Below are 24630 nucleotides of genomic sequence, written 5' to 3'. Positions count from 1 at the left end.
TGTTTTAATGCCCACCCATTATACATCGGTCGTCAATGTGGTGCATACAGCAAAAATAACGTGGAATGAATTACAGTGCTTAACTTTTCGTAGCTTTTTGAACGAATGGTTCACAAGAACAGGCTGGATTAATCACATGAGTGTCCTTAAAGCAACACCAAAGATTCTTTTGTACCTTAAAATAATGTTTCCAAAATCGTTTCAGTGGTTCCTCAATTCGTAACAGGGTGAACGGCACTTCTGCATTCGTTTTGCAGCCCTCTATCAGCTATAACAGCACTATGCAAGTTTGCCAGATCGGGTAGCGGATCTGTAGTTCGAATGAGACATAATGAGACATTACGACAGCGGTAATGGACAATTCTGCTTCCAACCTGTAGGGGGACCGAAGAGGAAAAGTGCTTTGGTGTTGCTTTAACTTGTGATGAATTGCAAATAAATCACATAATTATCTATTCTAAATATACTTTAAAAGGGATATTTTTCAATTTTTTAATGCTCAAGTGGTATTTGAGACTGACTGCTCCGTTGGTAACTCAATTCACATCGACAGTACATGCAAATAATTTTATTCTTGTGGAGAACCATCTGGAAGGGCTTTGGAACTCAACTTGCCATTCAAAAGACCCTTCTTTATCCATTTCTGCACAAGGAGCTTTGTTTCTGCTAGCCATCAACTCCCATTCATGGATGTATTATAAGACCTGTAAGACCCATTCCGTTCTGCCGTTCCCCTTAATTGCTGCTCGAAGAAATGACTTATGGGGGCATTTTTCAGGGGAGGGGCATTTTTCATGGGAGGACAGTCTCGTGGATTATTAAACCAATGTTATTTTCTTTGTGCATAAGAGGAAATAATTAAGTGATACTTGACATGACAGTACTCTTCATAAGGCAGAACAGTATGTGCATTTACTATATGTCTGTGTATTTAACCTTGTTCTGCGGTAGCCTTTACGTTTAAGTGACGGCATTTAATTTAGACTTGTGCATCACATCATACTCATTGAATGTTTAAAGCACCATTTACAAGCCCAGCTCTCAAAATAATCAGCGTATACAGCAATATACACAGCAAACATGGCAAGCAGTGAGACCTTAACCTCTGTTTAACATGAACAACATATTATTCCTGAGTTTACACTGAATATTACCAGATAGCCTGTTATTTAGATTGAAGACAGCTGAGTGTACTCTTTCATCCTAATAGCACTAGACACATGTACAAGGTTTGATATACCACATAAATCCCTAACTTCATGATAGTCAAAGGATTAAGATGGCAATGAAAGATCCTGATTGTCCACTATGTCTTTTTAATGATTCATTTACAGCGATATTGACATTGTAACCTCTTTGAAGAACAGTCTCATTCATCTGCTGTCTCAGATCATGCATATTAATCACATTAATGACCTACCTAGTATACTGGGGTGCTGTGCTGCTCTGCGTCTTGGTAAAAGCGCGTACATGTGTTTATTCAACTGTGTGCGTGTGTGTGCTCATGCGTGCACACGCTGCATGCATGCACACGCTGCATGCATGTAATCTCATGAAGCAGAACCTGCAATGGTAGCATGAGGGACACACACATGCCCTAGATAGTTGTTTGAATCTAATCTAGGCCATCCTCATTTCCCCTCAACACGTGACAAGCACTGCAGGTAGCTGGCTGTGACACATGAAGACACTCACAACTCACAAAAACAGACACCAAAACATTGCAGGAAGAGTAGGAAAACCTGCTGGAGACTGCAGAGCTGCAAAATCTGGTGCCTGTATAATGTTTCTGTGAAAGCTCTTTCAGTAGTAGGCCAGGGGAGACACTGACATCCACGAGAAGAAGAAGAGAGAGAGAGAGCGATAGAGCGAGAGAGAGAAGAAAACGAAGAAAAAAAGAGTGTAGGGTGAGGTAACTCAAGGACATTCTGCCTGCTGCTGTTCTTTGCTGAAACAGAGCATGCTGCAGACTAGCAAGAGCTTTCCTTTTGGGCGGTATTATGTAAGACCTTAGTGTGACAGACAGACACACCAGATACACACACACACACACACACACACACAATACACGGACACGCACACAAACACTCCAGTACACATGCCCAGACACATGCGAACAACACACATTGGCCAATTGGTTCGCACACAGACACACACACACACACACGCACACACACTGACGAACCCTTACATCACACCCAGGCACAAACACACATACACTTGTAGGCAAACATTCAGAGCACGTAAATCTAAATTCACACTGAGCCTTGTGCTTGAATTTCTACTGCAGCCAGCCACAACTGATTAAAGCTCATGTTCACCTCATTGGTGCGGAGACAGAATAGAAGAGAATAGAGTGGAAATATTGTACAATGACGGTTAGACTTTTTAAACAATTGTTATCTTTCAAGGGAATAGTTTGATATTTTGGCAAATACGCTTATTAGCTTTCTGCCGAGAATTAGATGAGAAGATTGATACCACTCTGTCATAACTGTGAGGTTGCCAGGCAACCAGCAAAGACACCAGGAAGACACTGTGCCCGGCCACTGTTCATTAATGTTGTCTTTTGTTCATTTCTGTTTGCGTACAGAATAAACAAACAAGATAACAAGATTTGAACTTTGGACAGAGACAGATTTTATGATATGCTAGAAAGCAAATACAGACATTTCCCTGAAATGTTGAACCATTCCTTAAATGAACGATTTTTGTCAAATAAAGCCATCACACTCTTTTCTTTGACAGACAGTCATCAAACTCAATCAACATACTGCAGTACCATGAAGCAATAGATCGAGGACCACAATCCTTGTATTTTAGAAACAGCATCCCTTCCACTGAGGCCTCGTCTTGTATTACATTAAGATGTGTTATTCACACTAATAAATACTGACAGCAAAGACATTGTTTTTCAATCTTTGCGCAAAGAAATCAAGCTGCACTCCAGGGTCATTGCCAGCTGTGTTTCGAAAAGTTGTGTCTCACAATTGCTTCTATTTAGTAAAAAAAAAGTTTCATTTTAAAATTCAATCAGATGGTATTACAGTTGTTTATCTTAGGGCCACAATCCAAATACACTTGTTACTAATACATACATTAATACATACTTTTTAAATCATTGTATAATATCTTCATAAAAACCATGTAATACTTACTATGGATTATATTTTAGATTACAGATTATATATAATATATATATAACTCAACTATTTATATCAATAGAAAACTATGTTTTTACATTAGGGCTGTCGATTAGCCTGCCTCCACTCTCCTACGTACTTCCATTTTCCTTCAGTACTCTGTCTGGGTTTGCGGTATATTCTTGGGTTTTCTCCGGCCAAATATTTGACGGTCCAATCAGCAAACAGAGGGAGTGGCTGAGAACGATGACGTTGAGGACATGCGCTAGAAAGATGCGAGCGAAGCCATTCGGTCCGTTGTGGCAATGCTGCCGAATATCCAGAAGTTAAAGCCCGAGCAAGAACAATATTTGCTGAGTTGTGTTGGTGGCCATGATGTTGTGGCCCTCCTCCCCACGGGGTTCGGGAAAAGTTTGATTTTCCAGTTCGTGTCATGAAAACACACACTCGCTTTTCAGCATGTTTATCAACGCCGTTTGTCCTCCATTTACTTACATTACCTTGCGTTTGCGTGTGAATTGACGCCGTAGCGAGTAGTATGAAAGGGTGAAAATCTGCATAGGGTGGTTGGTCAGGGTGGTGGATAGGTAAAACACAGGATTTTCACACAGGAGAGCGGGGATCGCGTCCCACGTGTGATGTTTCATTCATTTTCTGCGTGTGTTGTTTCCTTACCACGTTTTTCTTTTCCTAAACCAAACCCAGTTCTTCTTTTTCTAAACTCAACCCAGTTCTTTAAAACCAACCGTAGCCTCGTGATAACACGCCACGTGGCTTTAGAAAGTGGCATGTATGTTTACACAAAGTCATGATGCCACGTTGCCAATAGTTTTAAACTTCAACAGAGTACCCGCCTTCAAGGAAGTTAACACTTGTCAATGCAGAGTGGCCAGACTCTGTACAAATGAAATGTACGGGAGTCTGGTAGGACCAGGCTAGTCCTCGATTAAAGTTAACCTAAAATTCACTCAAACAATCGATTAGTGGATTTAATCGACATATCTGTAAAACTGTAGTCTGGCTATCACCAGACCAAGATTAATCTTTGTCAGATTGAACATTAGTCTGGGGAGTCTGCTCTGTATTTTCTACTGCACAAAAGACGTGATCAACGGGCATAGTTCAAATGACTCTGTACGCAATTGGATAGTCCTTCAACCAATCAGACCAACGATCCAGGTGACGTAGCAGCAACAGCGGCATCAACGGGTTGCTGCGCTTCGGTGGCCGCTATGTTGAATGTAAACAAGAAGTTGCTTGGTCGCTATTATCATTGTGTTAAACCCGCCAATAGCGTGCCAGGTGGATAAGCCAGTTTTTGATTGGTCCCCGCAAAATTGTAACGGAAGCAGGATAGATAAATGTACAGGTTTCCAGCCTGAGGAATCAAATCGCCGGCAGATCGGGCTGGGTTTACCCAGTCTAGTAAAACTGAGTGTCTCCACAAAGAATCATGCAAAAGCACCACTTTAAATCTTGTGTTTACCAGAGATGTACTCATAAGTTCCTTTTGACTAAGAGGGGGCAGCCCTAAATTACATTATTTTAAAAACTGTAGTAATAGTAAAATCCCTACATAATGTCATATTGTGACATAATAAGATTTTGAGGCTGTATTATGTATTCTTTTTTCCATTTGGAGGGAGATTTTTGTATTTTATGTTATCTTGCTCAATGTCACTATAATTTTGAGTGAGTGCCTGATCATCAGTGCCATCATATCTTCCACATATATTTTCCAAGAAGAGATTTGAAACCTGGTGACGGGCTCATTTCTGAACCCACAGATGTTTAGGCGAGAGGAGAGCAGACTACTCACCAAAGACAGTCCTGGCAGGGACGGACTCTCTGTTGAGCCAGAAAGACACTTGGGAGAGGATGACTGTCATGATGCACGGTAGATATGTCTGGATCACAAAGTAACCAATTTTCCTCTTCAGGTGGAAGTGGGTTGTCATCACAACATATTGTCCTGTGGTAAGCAGACAAAAGAAATGAAGTCAGAAAAGATAAACATTACACTTCAAAATATAGATTTAGGCCATCTATTATAACTTTCCGTTTCAAATAAGTACCTTTGTTTCTAATCGGTTTGCTGTGTTTTGGCCTTCAGTTTTATTGTAGTTGAGATTTATTGGCATAGTTATGGGTGTCATTTGTCAACAAACACAATACTCAGGCATGATCCATTTCATCAGTGCAGTTAGACCGAGTTGCAGAGAGAATATAACCATCACAGAAACAGCAGTAGGGTTTAATCTGGTTATAACAATATGTTGATTTTGAGGCTTTCCAGAGACATAAATAACTGGAACAAATAAAAAAATAGAATGGATTTATATATCAACATAGCTTATTCAATCAAGCTTGGTAGATGCAGTCACTTGGGAGCTTACTGCTAAGCATCGTTTGGGACCTATAGGCTTTCTTAAGCATTACTTTCTGTCTGCAGCTAGCGTAACTGCAAACAGGTCACCCATTTTATGCTGTCACTAATTTTTGCCAGTATCAATGGAGAAAAAAGAAATAATGGCCAGTAGGGAAATTATGAATCTAGGGCATGGCCTGTCATTAGTAAAGCAACAAACTGATGCCAGTGAAGATGCAGATGAACTGATGCAGCTGTGTCGAAATTTGCAGTTTCAGACCAGTAGTTTAAGTGATGAATGCTGAACAAGACTGAGTGAGTGAGATGAAAAGCTCTATGTAACTCTTTATGCACTGAGCTTTAATCTTTTGACATGGTAATGCAGTGTGAACATTAAACATGTCAAATTAATACATTCAAAATGCACGATTCCCCCTCAAAGCACTGATTTACTTCAAAGTAAATTGTATCATTCAGAGCATGTTGTAACCTAACTGAAACCTACCTGTGCTGGACTGCACCACACCAGAATCCACACTCTGCCCCATCAGATCGTACTGGTTTAATCTGGACCCATCCTCTGCCACCACCACGGATTGGGCAGCCCCTCTGGTCCACACATACACCACCTCTGCTTGGGTGTAGGCATCTAGCAATGAAGAAAAGAGTAAAAAGTTATATATTATTTAGCTGCTGGCTGTCTGTTGGCATGTGTTGCCTTGCAGGTTATATTTTTGGAGCTGCAAGGGATGCCAGTTGGAAAAAAAGAAAAATCCTCTAGTTCTAGTTTTACCTCATCTCATTTGGTTCCATCTTGTCTAGTCTGCTCTCATCTCAATTCTGCCTGTATTGTCTCATTTGTTATTTAAGCATGTTATTTTCTGTCACCTCGTTAGAGTGTCCGCTAACATTGTCTCCAGTTTTATCTATTCTTTTTAAGCTCATACCGTCTCATATTTTGCTCTCTCTTTTCAAACACTGTTTGGTTTAAACATGTGATGTGATGTCATATCACATTATGTCATGTCATCCTTCAACTTATAAGAAAACAAACAAACATCCCAACAGCACAACATGACTTTAAAACAGCCAAATCAGTCTTCTCTTCCCTCCGGCCACCCAACCTGTCAAAGCTGCAGTGTGGCTCGACCACTGCAGAGGAAAGGATGGCTCGACTGCAGACTGCAGCATAAGGAAGAGCGCTCATCACTGAAATATTTAGGGAGTGAGTTCAATTTAAAGGGGGTTGAGGCTCGGTCCTCTCACTCACGCTGTGAAGATGTCTAAAGAATGGCACAGAGACAGTGTGACGTTCACTTCTCTATCTCTTTCCCTTTTGCTGTATTTTTGCTTGCTTCCCCCATGTTCTTCTCCCATCTAGTTCTCTCATTTTCTATCCTTGTCTCCAATCTCCATCATTGCTGTTATGTCTTCTCAAGGATTATCAGGGTAGGGGGAGCTGTCAGCGGTGAGCAGCTGGTGTAATGCTCTGGAAATGTTACAAAGAGTGCTGCTTTAGATAAATACAGGTCTGTGTGCTGCATGCCTGCCAGGGTCTTGCAGGGCCTGGCAGGGTTGAATGTGGGGAGCGGGGGGGACAAGAGGGCCCTTGGCAGACAGTTCCTCTGGGAGAACAGCTGTTACCACACTGTCATCCCTTATCAGGGACTGGCGCTGGGGTCGCACTTCCAGTTGGATGAGACAGTGACAGCGTGTCAGAGAGGCATGTCTGTGTCTGTGTTGTGTGCGTTAATGTGCATGTTGTGTTTGAGTGCAGAGGCCACCTACAGCTGCCAAACTTCAGTGGACAAGCATGGGCATCCATAGGGAAGTCTTCAAGGTGCATGGGACATTCTGCTCTTACTGTTAGCCTAGAGAGATTCATACAGACATGGATAGTGAATTAGTCCAATAAAAAGCAGTACAGTAGCAAGAAAAAACAGCATTATGGCAAAGCCAGGATGAAGGAACCCATGGTGTTAATGCTGGGAGAGGGGTGAGGAAGAGGCCTCGAGGAATTAAGGCACAAGAATGACAGTTCAGTACAGTGAGGCACCAGGAACGTGTGGTGTACTGTTTTTTCTAGTCTCTCAGCACCAAACACTGTCAAATTGCAGCTACTTTCCCCCAAACCAACAGAACAGAAATGCTCCAGTTCCCTGAGCTGTGGGTTTCTATTTCCTGACAGCTTGGTGAAAAACAGCACGTCAGGCCACCCGTGACACACTAATCTCCCATCCATCCCTCATCTCTCTCATCTGTGACAGCAATATGTGCTCCGCCTCTACCCCCTCCCCCTGCTAGTAAACATGCTAAAACAAATGTTTTACAATCATTGCCTTATAGACATCTCACATTAGCATCACTCTGCAGTGTGCATCAAGGTTTGTACCGTTTGTAAGGCTTTTATTTACCCGTGTTCTGCTGAAGGCTACCGAGGTGCCGCGACTGGTTCTAAACTCAGCTCAGCTGGTCATATACCTTATCTTCCTGCTCGCAACTGTCAGGGTGCATCCCCAAAGTGATAAATCATGACAGAATAAAACATATTTTATTTTTCCTGGTGAACACTACAATGGAAAAATGACAAATTGTGAAGAAAATGTATGTGGTCCACAGAACTTTTGAATGGCTGACCATGTACAATAAATAGATAACTATATCAAGATAGAAATAGAAATGAGTGTAGTATGAGTGTAGTGAATTATCTTTGTGTAAAAATAACCATAAATGTAACAATAAAGTGGATGATTGTTTGTATACAATACAGGTTAGAAGCAATGTGCAATGTTGTATTCCTTTTGGTAACAAATTGTATAATTTAAAACAAAGACCAAAACCTTCATTACCATGAACATGGGCACTGTTATTTATGATGAGTCAAACAATTCTCGTGCTGTAAATACTTGCACCAAATGTGTTGCAAAAAACTAAATTGCCCAGCTGTTAAAGGAAATTATAAAGAAAGTATTTGTTACCTGTATTTAAAGATTATCGAAAAATGGTCTTGGGGCTGAGTGCCACAGACAGCGTAGGAAAGTCACAAAGTATTGAGAAACAGGCTAACTATGTTGTTGGTATGGGTTGCTTGTTTTAATCTATGGAATAAGGCCAGCATTATCGTTTGAGCGCAACTGTTTCAGTTTGTTCATAAAATGTAATCAATCAATTCATCAATCATCCTCTTTTCAAATCAGATAATATAGATTCAGTTCAGCTTAAAAACAGTTTAGTCTCTGGCTAGTTCTAAAATCCTTTATTGCACTAGTGATGTAGAACATGGTCAGCCTACCTCATGGTGTACAGCAGTGTGCCTTCCTCTGTAATTCGCAGCAGTTTGTTTGGCATGGTCATGTTGTGAGCCACCGACTTCTTGCCATTGTGGAAGAAGGTATCGGGGGTCCAGATCTTGCTGGCCATCAGGTTGTTAAGACGCAGCACGGCCATTGGGCCTTTAAATTTCAACCTTTCATCCTTCCAGCTCTGTCTGAAGAACACATCAATGGTGTACTCCTGAAGGTGGATGGTGAGAGTTAGAGAAAAATAAAAGTCAAAAAGGAGAAAAAAAAGAAAATCTCCAACCCTGTAGCTGTTTGCTTTCTACCTCTATCAAATACAGCAAATACACCCAACCTTATCTTTCCATTTTACCCTTTTTCATGTTCTCACTTTTTGCTTTTTTTCTTCCTTGTGTCACTTTGACTTTAGTATGTTAGTCTTAGCCTAGTCTCCCTGCTGGTAACTGTCTCTTCATGTTAAAGGCTTTGGCAAATACAGGGAGGATCTAGTGGACGGAGGTGCATGGTTTTCTGGCTGGTATCTTTTCAAAAAGAATGTCTCCATTGTTAAATACCATAATTGTTCTCTAGTTCACAAAGTAATATGTGGTTGCCTTTTCCATTTTCTTTCATTTCTTTTTTTACATAATTATGGTCTGGTCAGTTTAATGCGCTATATGCAAATAAGACATGCCATTTGTTATTTGGTCATTTGGTATTGCATTGTTAGGTAACTGCCAAAAATGATCGTTGTTACCATTTATTTTGGGGAAACTTCTTTGCTCAGTAATCTAAATTACATTAGACACAAAAAGGAACCACTGGACACAATATTATGAGGACATTTCATTTTGAAGGCAGCTAATGACTATAGCTGAGAGCAGATTCTAATGGTTCCACATGACTGCCCGGCAGAGTAAAGGGAGCCTATAAAAATTACAGCGCAGCCTGTTTTTTGTTCTCTTCTCCCCCCATTTCCACTTGGCCCACGTAAGATAATTAGTATGAGCTGAAACAGAGCTTCAAGGTAATAGAGGAGGATGGGGAAAGGCTGGAGATGGAGAAAATGTTCTTCAGCTCTTCCTTCTGGCCTTAACACAGTAGCAAAATAGTCTTGGCCCACATGTCAACCAGTGTAATTAACTGAGATTATGTCAAATGGAGTACAACACTTCACATGCAGATAACAGGAGTCGTCTTTTTTTTCAAGTAGTAAAAGGCGGTGAGACATTTTAATGAGATTAATTGGTTTCCGGTGCACAGAGTAAAGATCAGATGCTTATGTTTAAACAGCCAATGGCTTTTCTAGGTAGCATATTGAAGAAGACTAAACAAACCATAAAAGTGATGACTCATATTTTGATGTTGCATTTTAATTTGATATTGAAATGTATTTCATTTCTTTCCGCCTACTATCAAATCATCTCATCATAATAATGTTATTAGCTATGTATGCTGCAATTTAATTACATATCAGAAGTGAAAAAGAGATCAGCACCTTCGATCCTTAAACCTCAACATCCACACATTTCTTTGCTCCAGATTTTTCAGTCAAGACAGATCAGCATGGTTCTAGTTCTGAAATATGAATACTCTATCTACAAGCTCAACAAACAGAATTTTAGAGGCTATTTTCAATATTCCAAAACAAATAAACAGAGTGTGGGGTCACAGTTCACAGCATATTTTGACATCCACATTAAAGAAACATGCAGTCATATTTAGGAGTAGGGGTGACATATATAGAGTAGAGTGGAATTACAAGCCATGCGCTAGAAAACAACATTTTACACATGTGACAGTTTCAGGAGTTAATAGAATAAATCATCAAATTAATAATAATTTTACAGCTTAGATACCCTTGTGCCCAGAGAGGCTAAGAGACAGGGGTGAGGGTGGAGGGATAGGGGCAGGGGGAAACTAGTGACATTTACAGAGGCGAAAAGAGTCTCACCATGTCATGGTCCGAAACTGGCCCAATACTAGTCACGAAAATGTCAGTCTTGACTTCAGTTACACGCTCTGTTGAAGCAGGAAATTGCCAGAGTGAGTGACTATCAGTGGCATTCATTAGCCCCTAACTACCTGTTAATACAAGACCACCTGGCTATAGCCTCTGATCCATTCAATCCATTCAACATTACTTTTAACACACACACACACACACACACACACACACACACACACACACACACACACACACACACACACACACACACACACACAAACACACAAACACACAAACACACAAATTGTGGAAAAAAAACAACCATAATAAAAGCCCATTTTGGATGTCGATAACCATTTCTGCTGGTATTGGTTTCAGTGTCAGCTCCATTACCCGGACAGTGGTTCTGTCTCTTAATAAATTTGTGCATTGCTGTATTACTGAATCTCTGGTCCCATAATACTGATAGCCACAATGGGTCCACTGGGGATTCAAATGGAGGGGGTGGCAGAGGTGATGTGTGTTTGGGTGTGAGGGTGTGTTCCTTGTGATTCTGAAACTGAAATATAACTATGATTTATGAATGATACCCATCATAATCCAAAACTTATTCCCCTCAGCTGCTGAACTCCTAGCGGTCCTGGTTTTATTCATTTGTCTGTTTGATGCCTGCTGCATCACACTGCAATCCTTAGTGTCCTTCACACACCAATTCTCACATTATCTTGTCCCATTTTCTCCTTACTCTATGTTTTTTTTCTCTATTGCTCTCATTTTCCATTTTTTTAAGTTGTCTCTCAGTCTCCCTGCCATTTTATTTCTCTCTCTAACAATGGACAGTTGACAATAGAGTGAAGAGCAGCACACACAATATGATGTAATTCACTGTGTTGGCTTCATGACAGTCCGCTGTTTCACAAGAGCAGCAGGTGAGGAATGAGTCTTGAGTTCTTTTTTTAATTATCACACAAAATCTGACACTGAAAGCAAATCCACCTCCATATAATAAGATTTAGTCATAGGGATATTACTATGTGTGGTCATGTGTAAAGTAAAATATTTGTAGGAGTCTTTTGGAATATATTTGCAATAAAAACAACAAAGAACAGTCACCATGAGGGACAAAAGACATTCAATGACTTGAGTTTACTGACCTCCCAGTCCTGGCCTGAGGCGATTGTCATAGCCATCCAGAAGGCTGTCTAAGATCTTGGTGAACACTGTAGTGTTATCTTTCTGTTCATCTGTCATGCCGTTCTGCCCAGAACTGGCAAAGCAAAGAAGAAGATTTGAAGTCATCATAGCTAGAATTTAAAACCACAGTCAGAACTGCTGAAAGAGTAAGAACAAACTCTGAATATGAATCAAATATCAAAGACAAAAAAGGAGGATTCTCTGCTCTGTAGTTAGCAAGACAGTTCTGTTGAAGTACATGGGAAACAAAGAATGCATTGTTAATCACATTGTGAAAAAATGGAGATGGACTGGAAAGGAAAATATCTCACAAGGTCAAATTATCCTGTCTTATCCCTATGGAAAGTGTGCAAGTGTTAAAGTTATTTTCATCAGCGAAATGTAAAACTGGACATGTAGAGCCAGTTTGTACGTGTGTGTGCGCAAACACACACGTAGGCACAATCTCACAGCGAGAGAGAATAGAGAAATCATAATACATTATTTATACGTTAATATGGTCTTTTAGACCACAAATGCCTTGCTGAATGTGCTCTTTGAACAACATGAAACAAAATGCCTACAGCAATACCTAAAACAATCACAATCACTAATTGTAAGAGCAGAGTTTGTTGCATCTCCACGCATAAATATTTCAACACACCCATAATCAGGAATACAGTCCCTAATTACATTGTGTATCATAAAGGCAGGATGGGACAGGAATGTTTAGAGAGTATGTTTGTGGATGCCAGTGTTTGCATAGCTGAATCAATCAATGCATGGATGTACTGTAGGCTCAGGGTCTACACACATAGACAAACTGTGTTCATATTCATGCATATGTTTGCATGTTAGTGCTGATAATAATCAGATACAACTCTCTCACAATGTATTGTATGCCTCTGAGCAATCATCCTCCCCCTCTTTTTATGCCAATAGCGTTTAGTTTGATTGCATGCTAAATAAACAGCAAGTGTTTGGAAACAGGTTCCGAGAGCTGAACTGCTCCAAGGAGAGGGAGAGGTCATTTAGATTATTTAGCAAGGACCTGCAATGGGAGGGAACGAAAAATAGGAGGGATGGCTGGAGAGAGAGAAACATGCGGGGAAAGCTCCAAAGAAAGGACAAAGAAGAGAAAAAAGGTGAAGATAATGGAGAAGGAGGGGGAGGTGAGGAAATCTTTAAGTGAAACTGGGGGGGGTGGCTTTTTAGAGGGACACAGCTCACATTCAAAGCTGTGGGATTGAGGCAGATCCTACAGCTTTGAGCGTGAGCTGCTAAACATTTTTTGCTTTCTAAATAAGGATGCCGCATCCGCGTCACACATGGATTTGTATAAAAGGGTTAATGTGCATCTCTCTGCTACCAATTTCCCTTAATTCGCAAGCATCCTTCTATCTGCCAAAAAAGAAGAACTCTCTGAAAACTAAAGCCAGCATTTAAACTGTAGAAACTGTGATGAGAAATTTTATTTTGATTCAGTCTTTCTCAGGTAACAACTTTGAAATTCTCAAATTCAAAACAATAACTGAACTAATTTGTTCAGGTTTGGGAAGCCAATTATGTATAAATACAGGAAGCATAAATTTAACCCACAGGACGTCAGGGGGTTAGGGTTAGGTAAAATTAGGACGGTAAAATAAAACACAACCGCCTCTTCCCTGCTTAATTAATATTCCTACTTTCTACATTAATTTAGGCATTTCCAATTTGCCAAATCAGAGTAAGACACCAAAACAGTTTTTGGTTTGCCCAAAGGTTACAGTCCTCTTGTTATAGTCTCGACCAACAGAGAAAACAAGCCAGGATGTCCCTTGGCTCTTTCAAGTTCACCAATAATTAAGGAGGAAATACAAGAGAAAATATCCATCCTTACAAGTCGTAAATAATCCATGGGAGAACTTTTGAATTTTGTTTGTTAAAATGAAAAAATAAGTGCACTTTTTGACCTTGCATTTTTAGTCTGCTGTATTTGACAAGTCAAATGTGTCATCTCAACCGAGTAGAAAACCACTTTTTTTAATATTAGGAATGGCACATATATTTTTTTTAAGATAGACTTTTTTTTTTACAGTGTATATGGGAAACATGGGTGGTGAGGGGGTTAGGGTTGTATGTCAAGACAATGGAGACAAAAAGGTGCTGTGGAAGGATACACATGTTTATCAGCCAGGGGCCCCTTCCTCATAAAACATTGTACACCATCCCCATCTACAGGTCATCTGAACAGCAACAGTGCCGTTCACACTCACTCTGCCAATGTCGTTCTTTCACTCTCTCCCTTTCTCCATTTTACTGTACATCTCTCTCTCTCTCTCTCTCTCTCTCTCTCTCTCTCCTTCTCTCCTTGTCTCTCTCGTCACTTGGATATCTAATTATGAGGCAATTTCTTTCGTTGGCAACATACTGTAGCAGAGTGCTAGGTCTTCTGATTACCGTGTCTTGTTGAAATCCCCCAACGTGTGTGTGTGTGTGTGTGTGTGTGTGTGTGATTTTGTATTTGAAAAGGGGGACTGGATTATACAGTAAATCTTTGGGTGATAATTGCCTTGCAGTTTGCAGTGACAGTTCCTCAGTAAAGTAATCAGTACTTCATCAGTTACTTGCATTTACTCTAATGTGCTCAACATACAGCACATCAAACCCAGTAAATCAAACCTCCATTTGCCAGTCAGTGCATTTCAAACCTTAGCTACCTAGCCGTCATTAATCAGTTAGATCAAATAAGTGTGCAGTAATGACGTATTGCAGTGCATCGTGCATTTAAAATAGGACACATTCCCTCTGTGTTCTGCATGTGCTCAAGGCGTGTTAGATGAAAGATATACTGTATACTGTATAGATGTGTGTTTTTGTGGTGTAGCTGTTGTCACTGAGAGAGAAGCAAGCTGGACTATCTCAAGACATCACCATTGAAGTCAACTGCCTGTGACAGTTCTATGGAATTATTTTACCATGCAAAAAAAGTCTCTCTAGGATTCTACCGAACCACAATAGGATGAGAGCTTATATGATCTCATGCAGTTGCAACAGCTAATGAGTTGAATGTTTAACTGGTCTGCGTGTTTATTTACTGTATGGTTCAATGTCAAAGGAGTGGAGCTGGATTATGATGTTTTGAGGTATGCTACACATGAATGGCTGCCCAGCATTTGAATCGTGTGGGAATTAATGCAGTAGCAGACACATGACAGTGGCTCAAGTCAGTGTCATCTCTTATTCAATCATTATCTTTCTTTCTCACTTAGTTTGTCTGCTTCTGGTTAGGTGACATCCCACACCTCAGTGTTGACATTGAGAAGTGTGTCTGTACATCAACCCTACTATCCCCGCAGTCACTGTCACAAACATGTGCACAAATCTGTGCCAAATATCCAGATGCAACACACATCATCTACTGCACACAGCCCAGGAATGAACTGAGAATGTAGATGTTGTCCCACAAGGCTAGTGGACCAACGAAAGTGTAATACTATGGTAACGTGGATAGTCGCTATTTTGGCTCCTTATGTAATCTTTCTATGTTGCACTTCTTATTGCCTCTATGCAATTATAAGCATAAAGGTGTCCTATGGTGATGCCCCAGTTACAACCACATTAAATATTCTCTGTAAGGGTGTAAACCAAGGAAGGCAAGGAAGACATCAATTTGTCCTTCAATATCACTATGTGCAACTGTAGTGTTCCATTAATATCTTGATCATATAGGCAATATTTAGATTTACAATAATGAACGTTTGTCTCAAAGTCTCCGTAAGGCTTGAAAAGAAAGTCATATGAAGAGTGTGCATGATATTTTTGACTTTCACATATGTAGAATTATCCAATGATCCAATGTAATACACATATATAATATGCATTTGTAAGTTTATGTTTGTTGTTACCTTTTCCCACCCAGTACACTGTTGGCGACAAGCAAGCAAGCCCACAGACACAGAGAGGCCGTCCTGCTCCGTCCACACATAGTTGCAATATGAGGACCTTTCACTGCTGGAGGTCAAAGAGAGAGAGAATGAAGATCATTACCATTAAGTCATTTGAGCCAATGGTTCACTATTAAGCCAACATGTCATCACCTAAACAAACATATAGATGTAGAACAGCCAACGTGGATGTTTGTTCCTAAATAGATTATGTGTTTGGTCCTGCTTAACATTTCTTACAGATTCACTGACAGCCAATGATTTAAACCAAATGGCCCTGCCACATGCATTGGGCCATTGCATGCCACTTGACACAGGCACCCCTCAAAGATTTTACATCATCATTTTAAATGATGTGTCACATTGACAGAGGCATATTCTGCACCCTAAGTATGTGGGAGAAAAAATTTAAATAGGTGCTCAGCATTTCGATAATCAGAGGGGGGTACCAATGGAAATACGACTTTCATAACTGACACTCAATACACACGCATTCCATATGGCTGCATCTGTAGCGCATAATACTTAAGACGAAATAACAAGGCAACACATCATCGACCACATAACACGCTGTGTGAGCTTGTAGCACCTGTACACAGCCTCCTCTAATACCCTGCAATGTGAAACGCACAATACCGCAATATCAAACCAAATCCCCCTAAAATATGAGCATTTGCTTCCTCCTCAATCATTAAGCTATGATGTCAGCCGGGTCATAAAAGTATGTAAGCAATTAGCCTGCGCTACTGTTCATGCAAAACACAGTGTTCAGATTCACGGTCCATTTTTGAAGGCATCGACGTGTCCATGAGAGGACCAATTACTTACTTGTAGAAAAGCGCTAAAACAGTATTTCACACACGACCGCAAAATCCTGCCACTAAAACACAGCACACATCGAAGACAATACCCCTACTTGCGTGTGATGTTCCAAGGTGCACTGTGAGCGGATGGGATTCAGCGGACGTACATTGCTCTGCTAAAATGAAATAAAAATAAAATAAATCCGTTGGTTGACAAGGATTTGACAAAGCGGGGATGATGCAGATTAACGACTGGAGGAGAAAATCTCGCACAAGCACACTTTCTAAGTTATTCAGAGAAAATGTCACCCTCTCCCCTACAATACATGGATGTAGTTGAGATGGGTAGACATTTGTCATTCAACTGGCATCCCTGTAAGGTTGGTCTAAATACATGCATGGCATGATCCACTTCGTGCGTGGCGGAGTAATTAAGCAAATGTGCGTTGATGCTGTTTTATTCGGAGCGCTGTCCGTGGTGCTGAAGCCAAGCTGCCTCTCGTTAAAACCATCAAACGGCTCTCGTTTGCCATAAAATACCCCTTAAACGGTCCCAATTTCGACGGCAAACTCCCCCTTCTCCCCAATAAAACTCGTCCTCGATTCTAGCGGTGTCCAGCAACACAAACCATCCCTCTAAATCCGAGTGTTACTCCCCTCTCTCCTTCTTTTGCCTGATAAAAATGCGAGAAAAATGGAGAAAAATCACTTACAGCAGATGAGTCGGTGTGTATTCGGTGTCCGCTGGCTATATCCTCAAACTTTTGAGAATATCTTTTCTAACCGGACTGAATGAGAAAAATCCTCTGTGATCTCAGATCTGACGAATTTTAGCTTGAGGCTGGAGAAGCGGCTGCTGACGATATGCGCAGGTCTCTCTCACTGTTCATTGGTGGTGCTGTAGTGAGTTGAACTCTCTGTCTGTCAGCAACAAAAGAAATGTTCTACTAAACTAACACATCTGGTCTGTGTACTGAGGTCTCTATCCAAAATAAATGATTTAGTTCATCAATCGTGCCTGTAAATAAAGTGCATAGCAAACAGACTGTGTCCAAGCGCAGACCATTTAATTTTGGAATAGGCTGTATCAACCTAATATAAAGACTAGCCCGCCCATTTTATATGCAGCACAATTTAACTTCCACTGCTGTCGCCCTAATCTCTTATCAGTGGCTGCAAAATAAAAATCCTCTTACATTTTCAACTAGGATCCCTTGATTTTTCCCCCATCGCGCTTTCTCTGTCTTGCTCCCTGACTCCTACGTGATGATTCCCAAGGAGATCAAATTGACATGCATCAAAAGATCGTCTCGCGACCAAGACAGCTAGGGCATCTTATGAAAAAGAGTAGCAGTCATAAAACGGACAGTGAGTACTTACGATGAAGCAAAACAAGAGAAAAGAATGAAACACGAATGGATTACACGGCTCGGATACGCGCGCACACAAGCAAGGGAAGACACCTCCAACATTTTAAGAAAATCGTGTTCCCTCACCAGCTTTGCACTGATGAGACAAGCCTCTCTCTGCAATAAATCCTCCTCGAATCACTCACCGTCTCCTAAAAGCCTGCGTTTCGCATCGAGATAACAGCACTGCCTCTGTTTACAGCCAAATATTCTGCTGCTACAGCCGCGCCACTCCAGACTGAGCTCAGAACAGAGAGGAGCGCTGAGCTGCGTGCATCTGCAAGGGAGGAAAAAAAATGGGCTATGATACCCAGCGTATATTTTTGTAGTCATCTGCGTATTTCAAGTTAAACTACAAATCAGAAGACATTTTCATTACCAAGAACTACAGCAGGAGGCATATGAGGAAAAGGGCATTCTTATGGGCAATTTATAACACATCAATGTAATTCACGGTTACATAAGCCTCCTATGAATCCCAGCTGTTGATTTTAGAATGCTTTTGACCGAGAGGCAACTCATTTTTCGCCTTTAGTTCTGACTCGGGGTTTATTTTCATCAGAGCAGGCAGAGTGAGCTGGCCGTGTAGTCACGTCAGTCTGGTCTGCAGCAACGCTGCAACGTTTCCTCTAAGTGTGCGTGTTTGTGTGTATGTGTGTATTGCCTCCTCACGCGTGGTTAAAGTAGTGCATGTGCGTGATTAGTTATGAGGGACGTCATGGCCTTATATTTGCCTCTGTAATCGTTGTGTTCAATGGCAGTATCTATCTATCTATCTATCTATCTATCTATCTATCTATCTATCTATCTATCTATCTATCTATCTATCTATCTGTCTGTCTGTCTGTCTGTCTGTCTGTCTATCTAGTCAAATTGTTCGCCGTTTTGGGATATACATTTTGCATGAACATACTTTTCAAACCTTCTAAATACAACTAAGTTAAAATAATGAAAAATAAATGACAACCAGCCTAATTAATCCAAATATTTGGACATGGACTTCTTCTCCCCTCTGCTTTTGCTCTGCTCATATTTCGTCCCCATAACCTGATGCTGCAGGTGCACGCGCATATTTAATAATGACAACAAGAAAAACCTCCACAACCCCACCGAGCTCCTTCCGTAGAATGTATGCTGCTGTAATGCAAGTGCAGTATTATTTCAAGCTGCTTCCCTTCTCTCAAAGCCAAACGCCACTGCTGCATGTGACTCGATTTGCCTGTGTGCGCGCGCGTGCACGTGCGGGCATGCATAACCAACACGTGCCCGCGTGCAGTGTTGTGTTGGCGCGCATGCAGGAGACGGATAGTGGAGAGGAGAAAAAGTACGAATCTCATCTCTCCACCCGCCTCCTCACGTTTAAATAACCTTCCGTTCTGCCAAAGAGGAGAATTTCTTCGTGGACAACAGAAGACAGCTTCTCCAAAACACTGCTAGTGATCAATTACAGTAAGAGAATATTCACTGTCACCGCTCAAACAAATAAGGACCAGCAAAGGTGACTTGCCTACTCACAGCTCCATCTCTGGGCCGGTGATGGGAACAGATAGCGAAGTGAGGTGTGTGTGTGTGTGTGTGTATGCACAGGACTAAATGGAGAGAGATGGATGGCGGTAATTTAGGTGAGAAATGTGCAGGTTATGGATAAATAATCACTCGCTGTGAACAGTGCTTTTGAATTTTAAGAGAAGGGATATTGACAGACTACGCCCCCCCCCCCCTCCCATCTCTGTGCATCCATCATGGGGCCATATGTAGTGATAATTTGTTTCGTTTTACACAAACTTAAAGTACCAACTGTGGTGAATTGATATTCAGAAGCAATGTGTGGCAGAGTCAGCTTGTAGTAACCTTTGTGTGTTTGCACTTAACATTCATGTCATTGTGTTTTGTATTGTGCATGTGCCCATGTGTGTTTGTGAATGTGTATAGGGCCTATGTTTTGCATGTGCACAATCAATCTTGAACATGTCAGTGTGTTTTTAGTATTTATCCGTTTGACCTTTTAAAGTGAAGTCATTCATGCTGTAGTTTAGCACTGTGTTTTCATACGTGTATGGTACACAACCATTTGCTCCTTGGGGTGTCCTATGGAGCCTTTGTTCAGAACTTACTGTAAAGCACCATTGTTGACTCTCAAAGGAAAAGTGGCCCTTTGAGCACTCATGACCCTGATGGTTTTGCTGACCTCTTTTGTTGTTTAGTGAACACCTGCCTTTTACTGACTCTGTCACAATCTTAAAATCCACAGAGTAGAGTCCTGCTCCCTGAGCACACAGACAACAGCAGATTAAGTCTTAGTTTCGGTTAATTTTAAGTAGTATCAATCATTTTTAAAAGTGATAAAAGCAGGGCAAGTAGGGCTTTTTCTGCTTTTCATTTTCTTTGGAGTGAACCAGAGCACTCTTGACAGGGTTAATGTCTTCATTTGGCATGTGATGTCAGTCAATTGAAGATTCCTGAGGCTCTGTGAGTCTCTCCGCTCGTGGACAGCGTACTTTAGGTCCTATTAGGTCAGGGCTGCTCCTTGATGAAGAGAATGCTCAAGATCACTCTTAGTCCAGTAGGCAACAGCAGGCAGGGCTCCCATCTGGCCTCCAACTGAGGCTGTAGCAGGAGAGAGAGAGAGAGAGAGAGAGAGAGAGAGAGAGAAAGATAAACCAAAGTGCAGTACTTCAGTTCAATTACTGCAGTAAAGCTTGATTTGTGCTTGCCTTTTTCGCCCTTTGGGCTTGTGCATTTAACTGTGCCAGCGGGTTGAAACAATGCCACTGCTCTGGCTCTTGAACCCATACTTGGACTTTGCTGCTTAACAGTCTTATTTCCCTCCTGCCGAGCTCCTGGTTTCATCTGTTAACTCTCATCCACCCAATCTGGATGGAGCAGGCTTTCCACAGGTGCGTTGTAACCATGGAAATATTTTCAGTGAGGTGCTATCCACATTTGGGACCAAGTGGAGGAGAAACACTCACAGCAAACGCACACACACACACACACACACACACACACACACACACACACACACACACACACACACACACACACACACACACACACACACACACACAAACACACACACACACACACACACAAACACGCACCTTACCCTAACCATAACCTCTACTTGCCCCTGCAAATACTACTTACCTAACCACAGTGTTGTAATTGAGTCACCAACTGTTGAGTCTGAGTCAAGTCTCCAGTCCCCAGTGTTCCAGTCCGAGTCGAGTCACCATTAACTAAGTTCGAGTCTGAGTTGAGTCACAAGTCCAGAGAATAGTGACTCAAGTCTATATAATGAAATACTGTTATAACCATGTAGTAATAAAAGTACAATGTAATTCTGCAATTCTGTCCGCTGCTATAAATAATAGACTGTTGCTACGGACGCTGTTCTGATCATAGACTCTGGAGGACCATTTTTAAATCAGTGAAATTGTTTTTTAAATTTATATTTTGAGTCAAATCATTACTGTAATTTCTCAGGGTGACTGAATCACTCTGTCAGGGTTTTATTTGGCAATAATGACCTGCCTGCTCTACATTATCCCTTATCCCTTACATATACCATTGATTTTCTGTACACTAAGACACCCAATGGACTACTTTGTCATACTTCTTGTATTTGAATTGTGTGGGTGTGTGCATGTGTGAATGCATTGTACATACATGTGTTTAACTGCTTTTGACTTGCAAAAGGCTTTTACTTACTAATATTTTCACATAGTTACTCATTTTCAAATTATTTTATCAGCTGTGGATACCTCAACATTCCAAATCTTGCTAAGAATCATGCTTTTCATATTGGTGATGTATAACCAAATGCTACATGTAGAGGAATAGCAGACATAAGACCCCAAGGGGACTAAGAAAGACATACTTTTTAAATATAGTTTTGAACCGCTCTGCTATGTCTTCAGACAACTCAACATCTTCATAGCTTCAAAGTGACACAGTCAGTACTTTTTTTTTAAGATAATCTTTTTTAATTATTTTTATATTTTTTGAACATACAGAACAGACAAACACAACTGAACAAGAACAACAACCCTCTCCCACCCCCCACCCTCTGCGGTCTCGAAGAAACAGTCAGTACTTTTTAAACAAAATATTATACTGCCTTTTCATCTTATACAAACCAGCATTTTCCAACTCACTGTGTATGTACCATGTACAGTTACAGATCATCTCAGTGGACATGACTCATTATTCCATTAACTAGCTTCTATGACAATATGAACATGAATATGGTCAAAAAATTCAAAAGGTAGCTGTTTATTGGTGTATTTTGGTGCAGCACACAAAAGAGATGCAAAATGTCAACAAAGAAAAACAAAATGTGCCGCAAAGGGACTACAATGAGACGCAAAACAACTTCAAAGGGACACAATACGACCACCAAGAGATGCAAAATGACTACGCAGAGACACAAAATGAGACACAAAATGAGACACAAATGAGACGCAAAGAGACACAAAATGAGACACAAACGAGACACAAAGAGACACAAAATTAGACATAAACGAGAAGCAAAGTGACGAAATGACTACAAACATTGCAGCTGTTTTGTGTCTCTTTCAGTCCTGGTGTCTTGCTTCTATGTAGGAGTGGTAGGGGACCTTTTACATGTTTGTGTCCAGGGGCCTGTTGTCTTAATTAAAACAACAATTAAAATTATTAGAATCAAACACACACACACACACACACACACACACACACTTCCTTGCCTGATTTGGCGTTACGGATGGTGTGATCCCTTCACAAGATGGTCTCTAGTTAATTTTTTTAATTTAATTGAAGTATTAAAGGAGTTGATTGCTCCTTTTTGGATTTCTTCATGCTGTGCCTGTTTGACCAGCCCACAACTAAACTGTACTTTGGCGCTGTGGATTTATACCTCTCGTGGATATATTGTGGCTTTTCCCAATCACTTCAATAAAGCTTCTTGAAGCCATCCTCTAGTGGCCATTAGAGGAAGTGCTTCTGTGGACACTTCTGCATTGGCTTCAGCATTCAGTTATGGTGGTTGCTGCATACTGTGATGAACTGACGTCCTCTTTATACTTGTAGGCATCACTCAGATTCCTCTGCTGTAGAAAATGCATTTAAATTCCACAGAATTATTTTTTTTCTCTTCCTGCTGGCATTCTCTCTCAATTTCTCCATCTCATCATTCTTGGTTTACATCCATACTGGCTCTTCTTTTCCCTTCCCTCTCAAAAACATTGACGTCTGCTTGTGAATCCACTCTAAACATACACACGACTAGCGCTGTGGATGCGAGCGAGTAGGGCCACTGAGCGGAGGCAGACCGCACAGCAGCAGCAGCAGCAGCAACAGCAGCAGCAGCAGCAGCGCTCTCACTCGTCAGTTTACATAACACTGATTATAAGCCTGAGATTTAGCCAACCGACGTGCAACAGTTTAGTTTGGCCTGGGCATTAAAATCTCACTAACCATCTGCTCAAATGCTTAGTTGCTTTCCTTTAAATACTTTTCCAGGACACTAGTGAAACTGTACGCTAGTGCCACTCAAGCATCAGAGAGCAATGATGTTGCTTCACTAGTTTTTGCTCAAATGAAATCTTGATTCTGTTTTTCTAATTTTCTTCTTGTTGCATTCCTTATGTAACTAATGTATCATTATCAATATAACTAAATGAGGAAATTAATGATTAGAAAGGCCAGTTAACTGGATAAAAGGCATGTTAATAAAAAAAAGATATGACGGTCTCCATAATAAGCATTTATCTTCTGTATATTAGAGTCTTGACTTTTTTATTTGGATATTGGGATAAAGAAAGTTTGCATCTTATGTGTAGCTACACATTTAAAGTGTACATTTTGTAAACAATGCAACACATCTACTGTTCTTGGATATTAAAGCAACTTAATTTTCATTAAAAGGTGGAAATAAATTTGCAAACCAGATTTGCAAAGAGCAATCCTTCTGACAGTGGATGTTTGACATAACTTAAGGGACACATTATCTATAAAGGGACAGATCACTATTCTCAAATCATTTTGATGTCAAAGTTCATTTGCAGGACATATATTCAATATTTAAGTTCTATGAGCTGAGGAGACAAACGCAACCCACTCCTCTGAATATAATGGACCTGAAATTACCAGGATTGTCTTTGATGTCATCATCACAGACTGATTGACTTATTGATGACAGATATATAAACATGCTGATTGATAATGGTAAAGAACTCAATTTTAGTATTATTGTTCCTTCTTGTATCTAATGGTGGTTTGAGCTAGTGATGAAAGACGCATGTTTATGATTATATATTCATTTATAATTATATTTAGCAAACTTTTATAATGCTTGCTCCTCCTATCTGTGTCTCTATATATTAAAAAATGAAACCGTTGTTAACACAGATGTTTGAATGCATCTTGCTAAACTGCAATATTATTCATTTCATAATTTCTACACTGCACAACAGGTATCATTGAGTAATAATAGTTATGACAGTGCCAGCTACATATTCATCCCATTGAGCAGGACATTTTTATTATATTCTGACAGGCCCTGCATATTGTTACAAAGGTTTCTTGGCAGCACATCTTAAA

The 24630-nt window shown here is 40.6% G+C and overlaps 1 protein-coding gene across 7 annotated transcripts in view; it reads right to left on the bottom strand.

The window, feature by feature from the left end:
* gabra1 (gamma-aminobutyric acid type A receptor subunit alpha1) overlaps positions 1-18396 on the bottom strand; it is a 32940-nt gene extending 14544 nt beyond the window's left edge. The window contains exons 1-9 of one of the 7 annotated variants that reach the window (XM_039776973.1): positions 18195-18322; positions 17353-17560; positions 15798-15903; positions 11892-12004; positions 10744-10811; positions 8804-9024; positions 7300-7382; positions 6017-6160; positions 4963-5115 (exon numbers count right to left, since the gene is read on the bottom strand). In XM_039776973.1, coding sequence (XP_039632907.1) covers positions 4963-5115; positions 6017-6160; positions 7300-7382; positions 8804-9024; positions 10744-10811; positions 11892-12004; positions 15798-15877 — 862 coding nt within the window. In that variant the 5' untranslated portion in view covers positions 15878-15903; positions 17353-17560; positions 18195-18322. The other 6 variants (XM_039776976.1, XM_039776972.1, XM_039776970.1 and 3 more) reach the window with 6 other exon arrangements.
* Between the last annotated feature and the right edge of the window lie 6234 nt (positions 18397-24630).

The sequence above is a fragment of the Perca fluviatilis genome, chromosome 16 (genome assembly GCF_010015445.1).
Source record: "Perca fluviatilis chromosome 16, GENO_Pfluv_1.0, whole genome shotgun sequence".
NCBI lineage: Eukaryota > Metazoa > Chordata > Actinopteri > Perciformes > Percidae > Perca > Perca fluviatilis.
The sequence above is the reverse complement of the archived record's forward strand: the minus strand, read 5'-3'. Positions and strand labels throughout refer to the sequence as shown.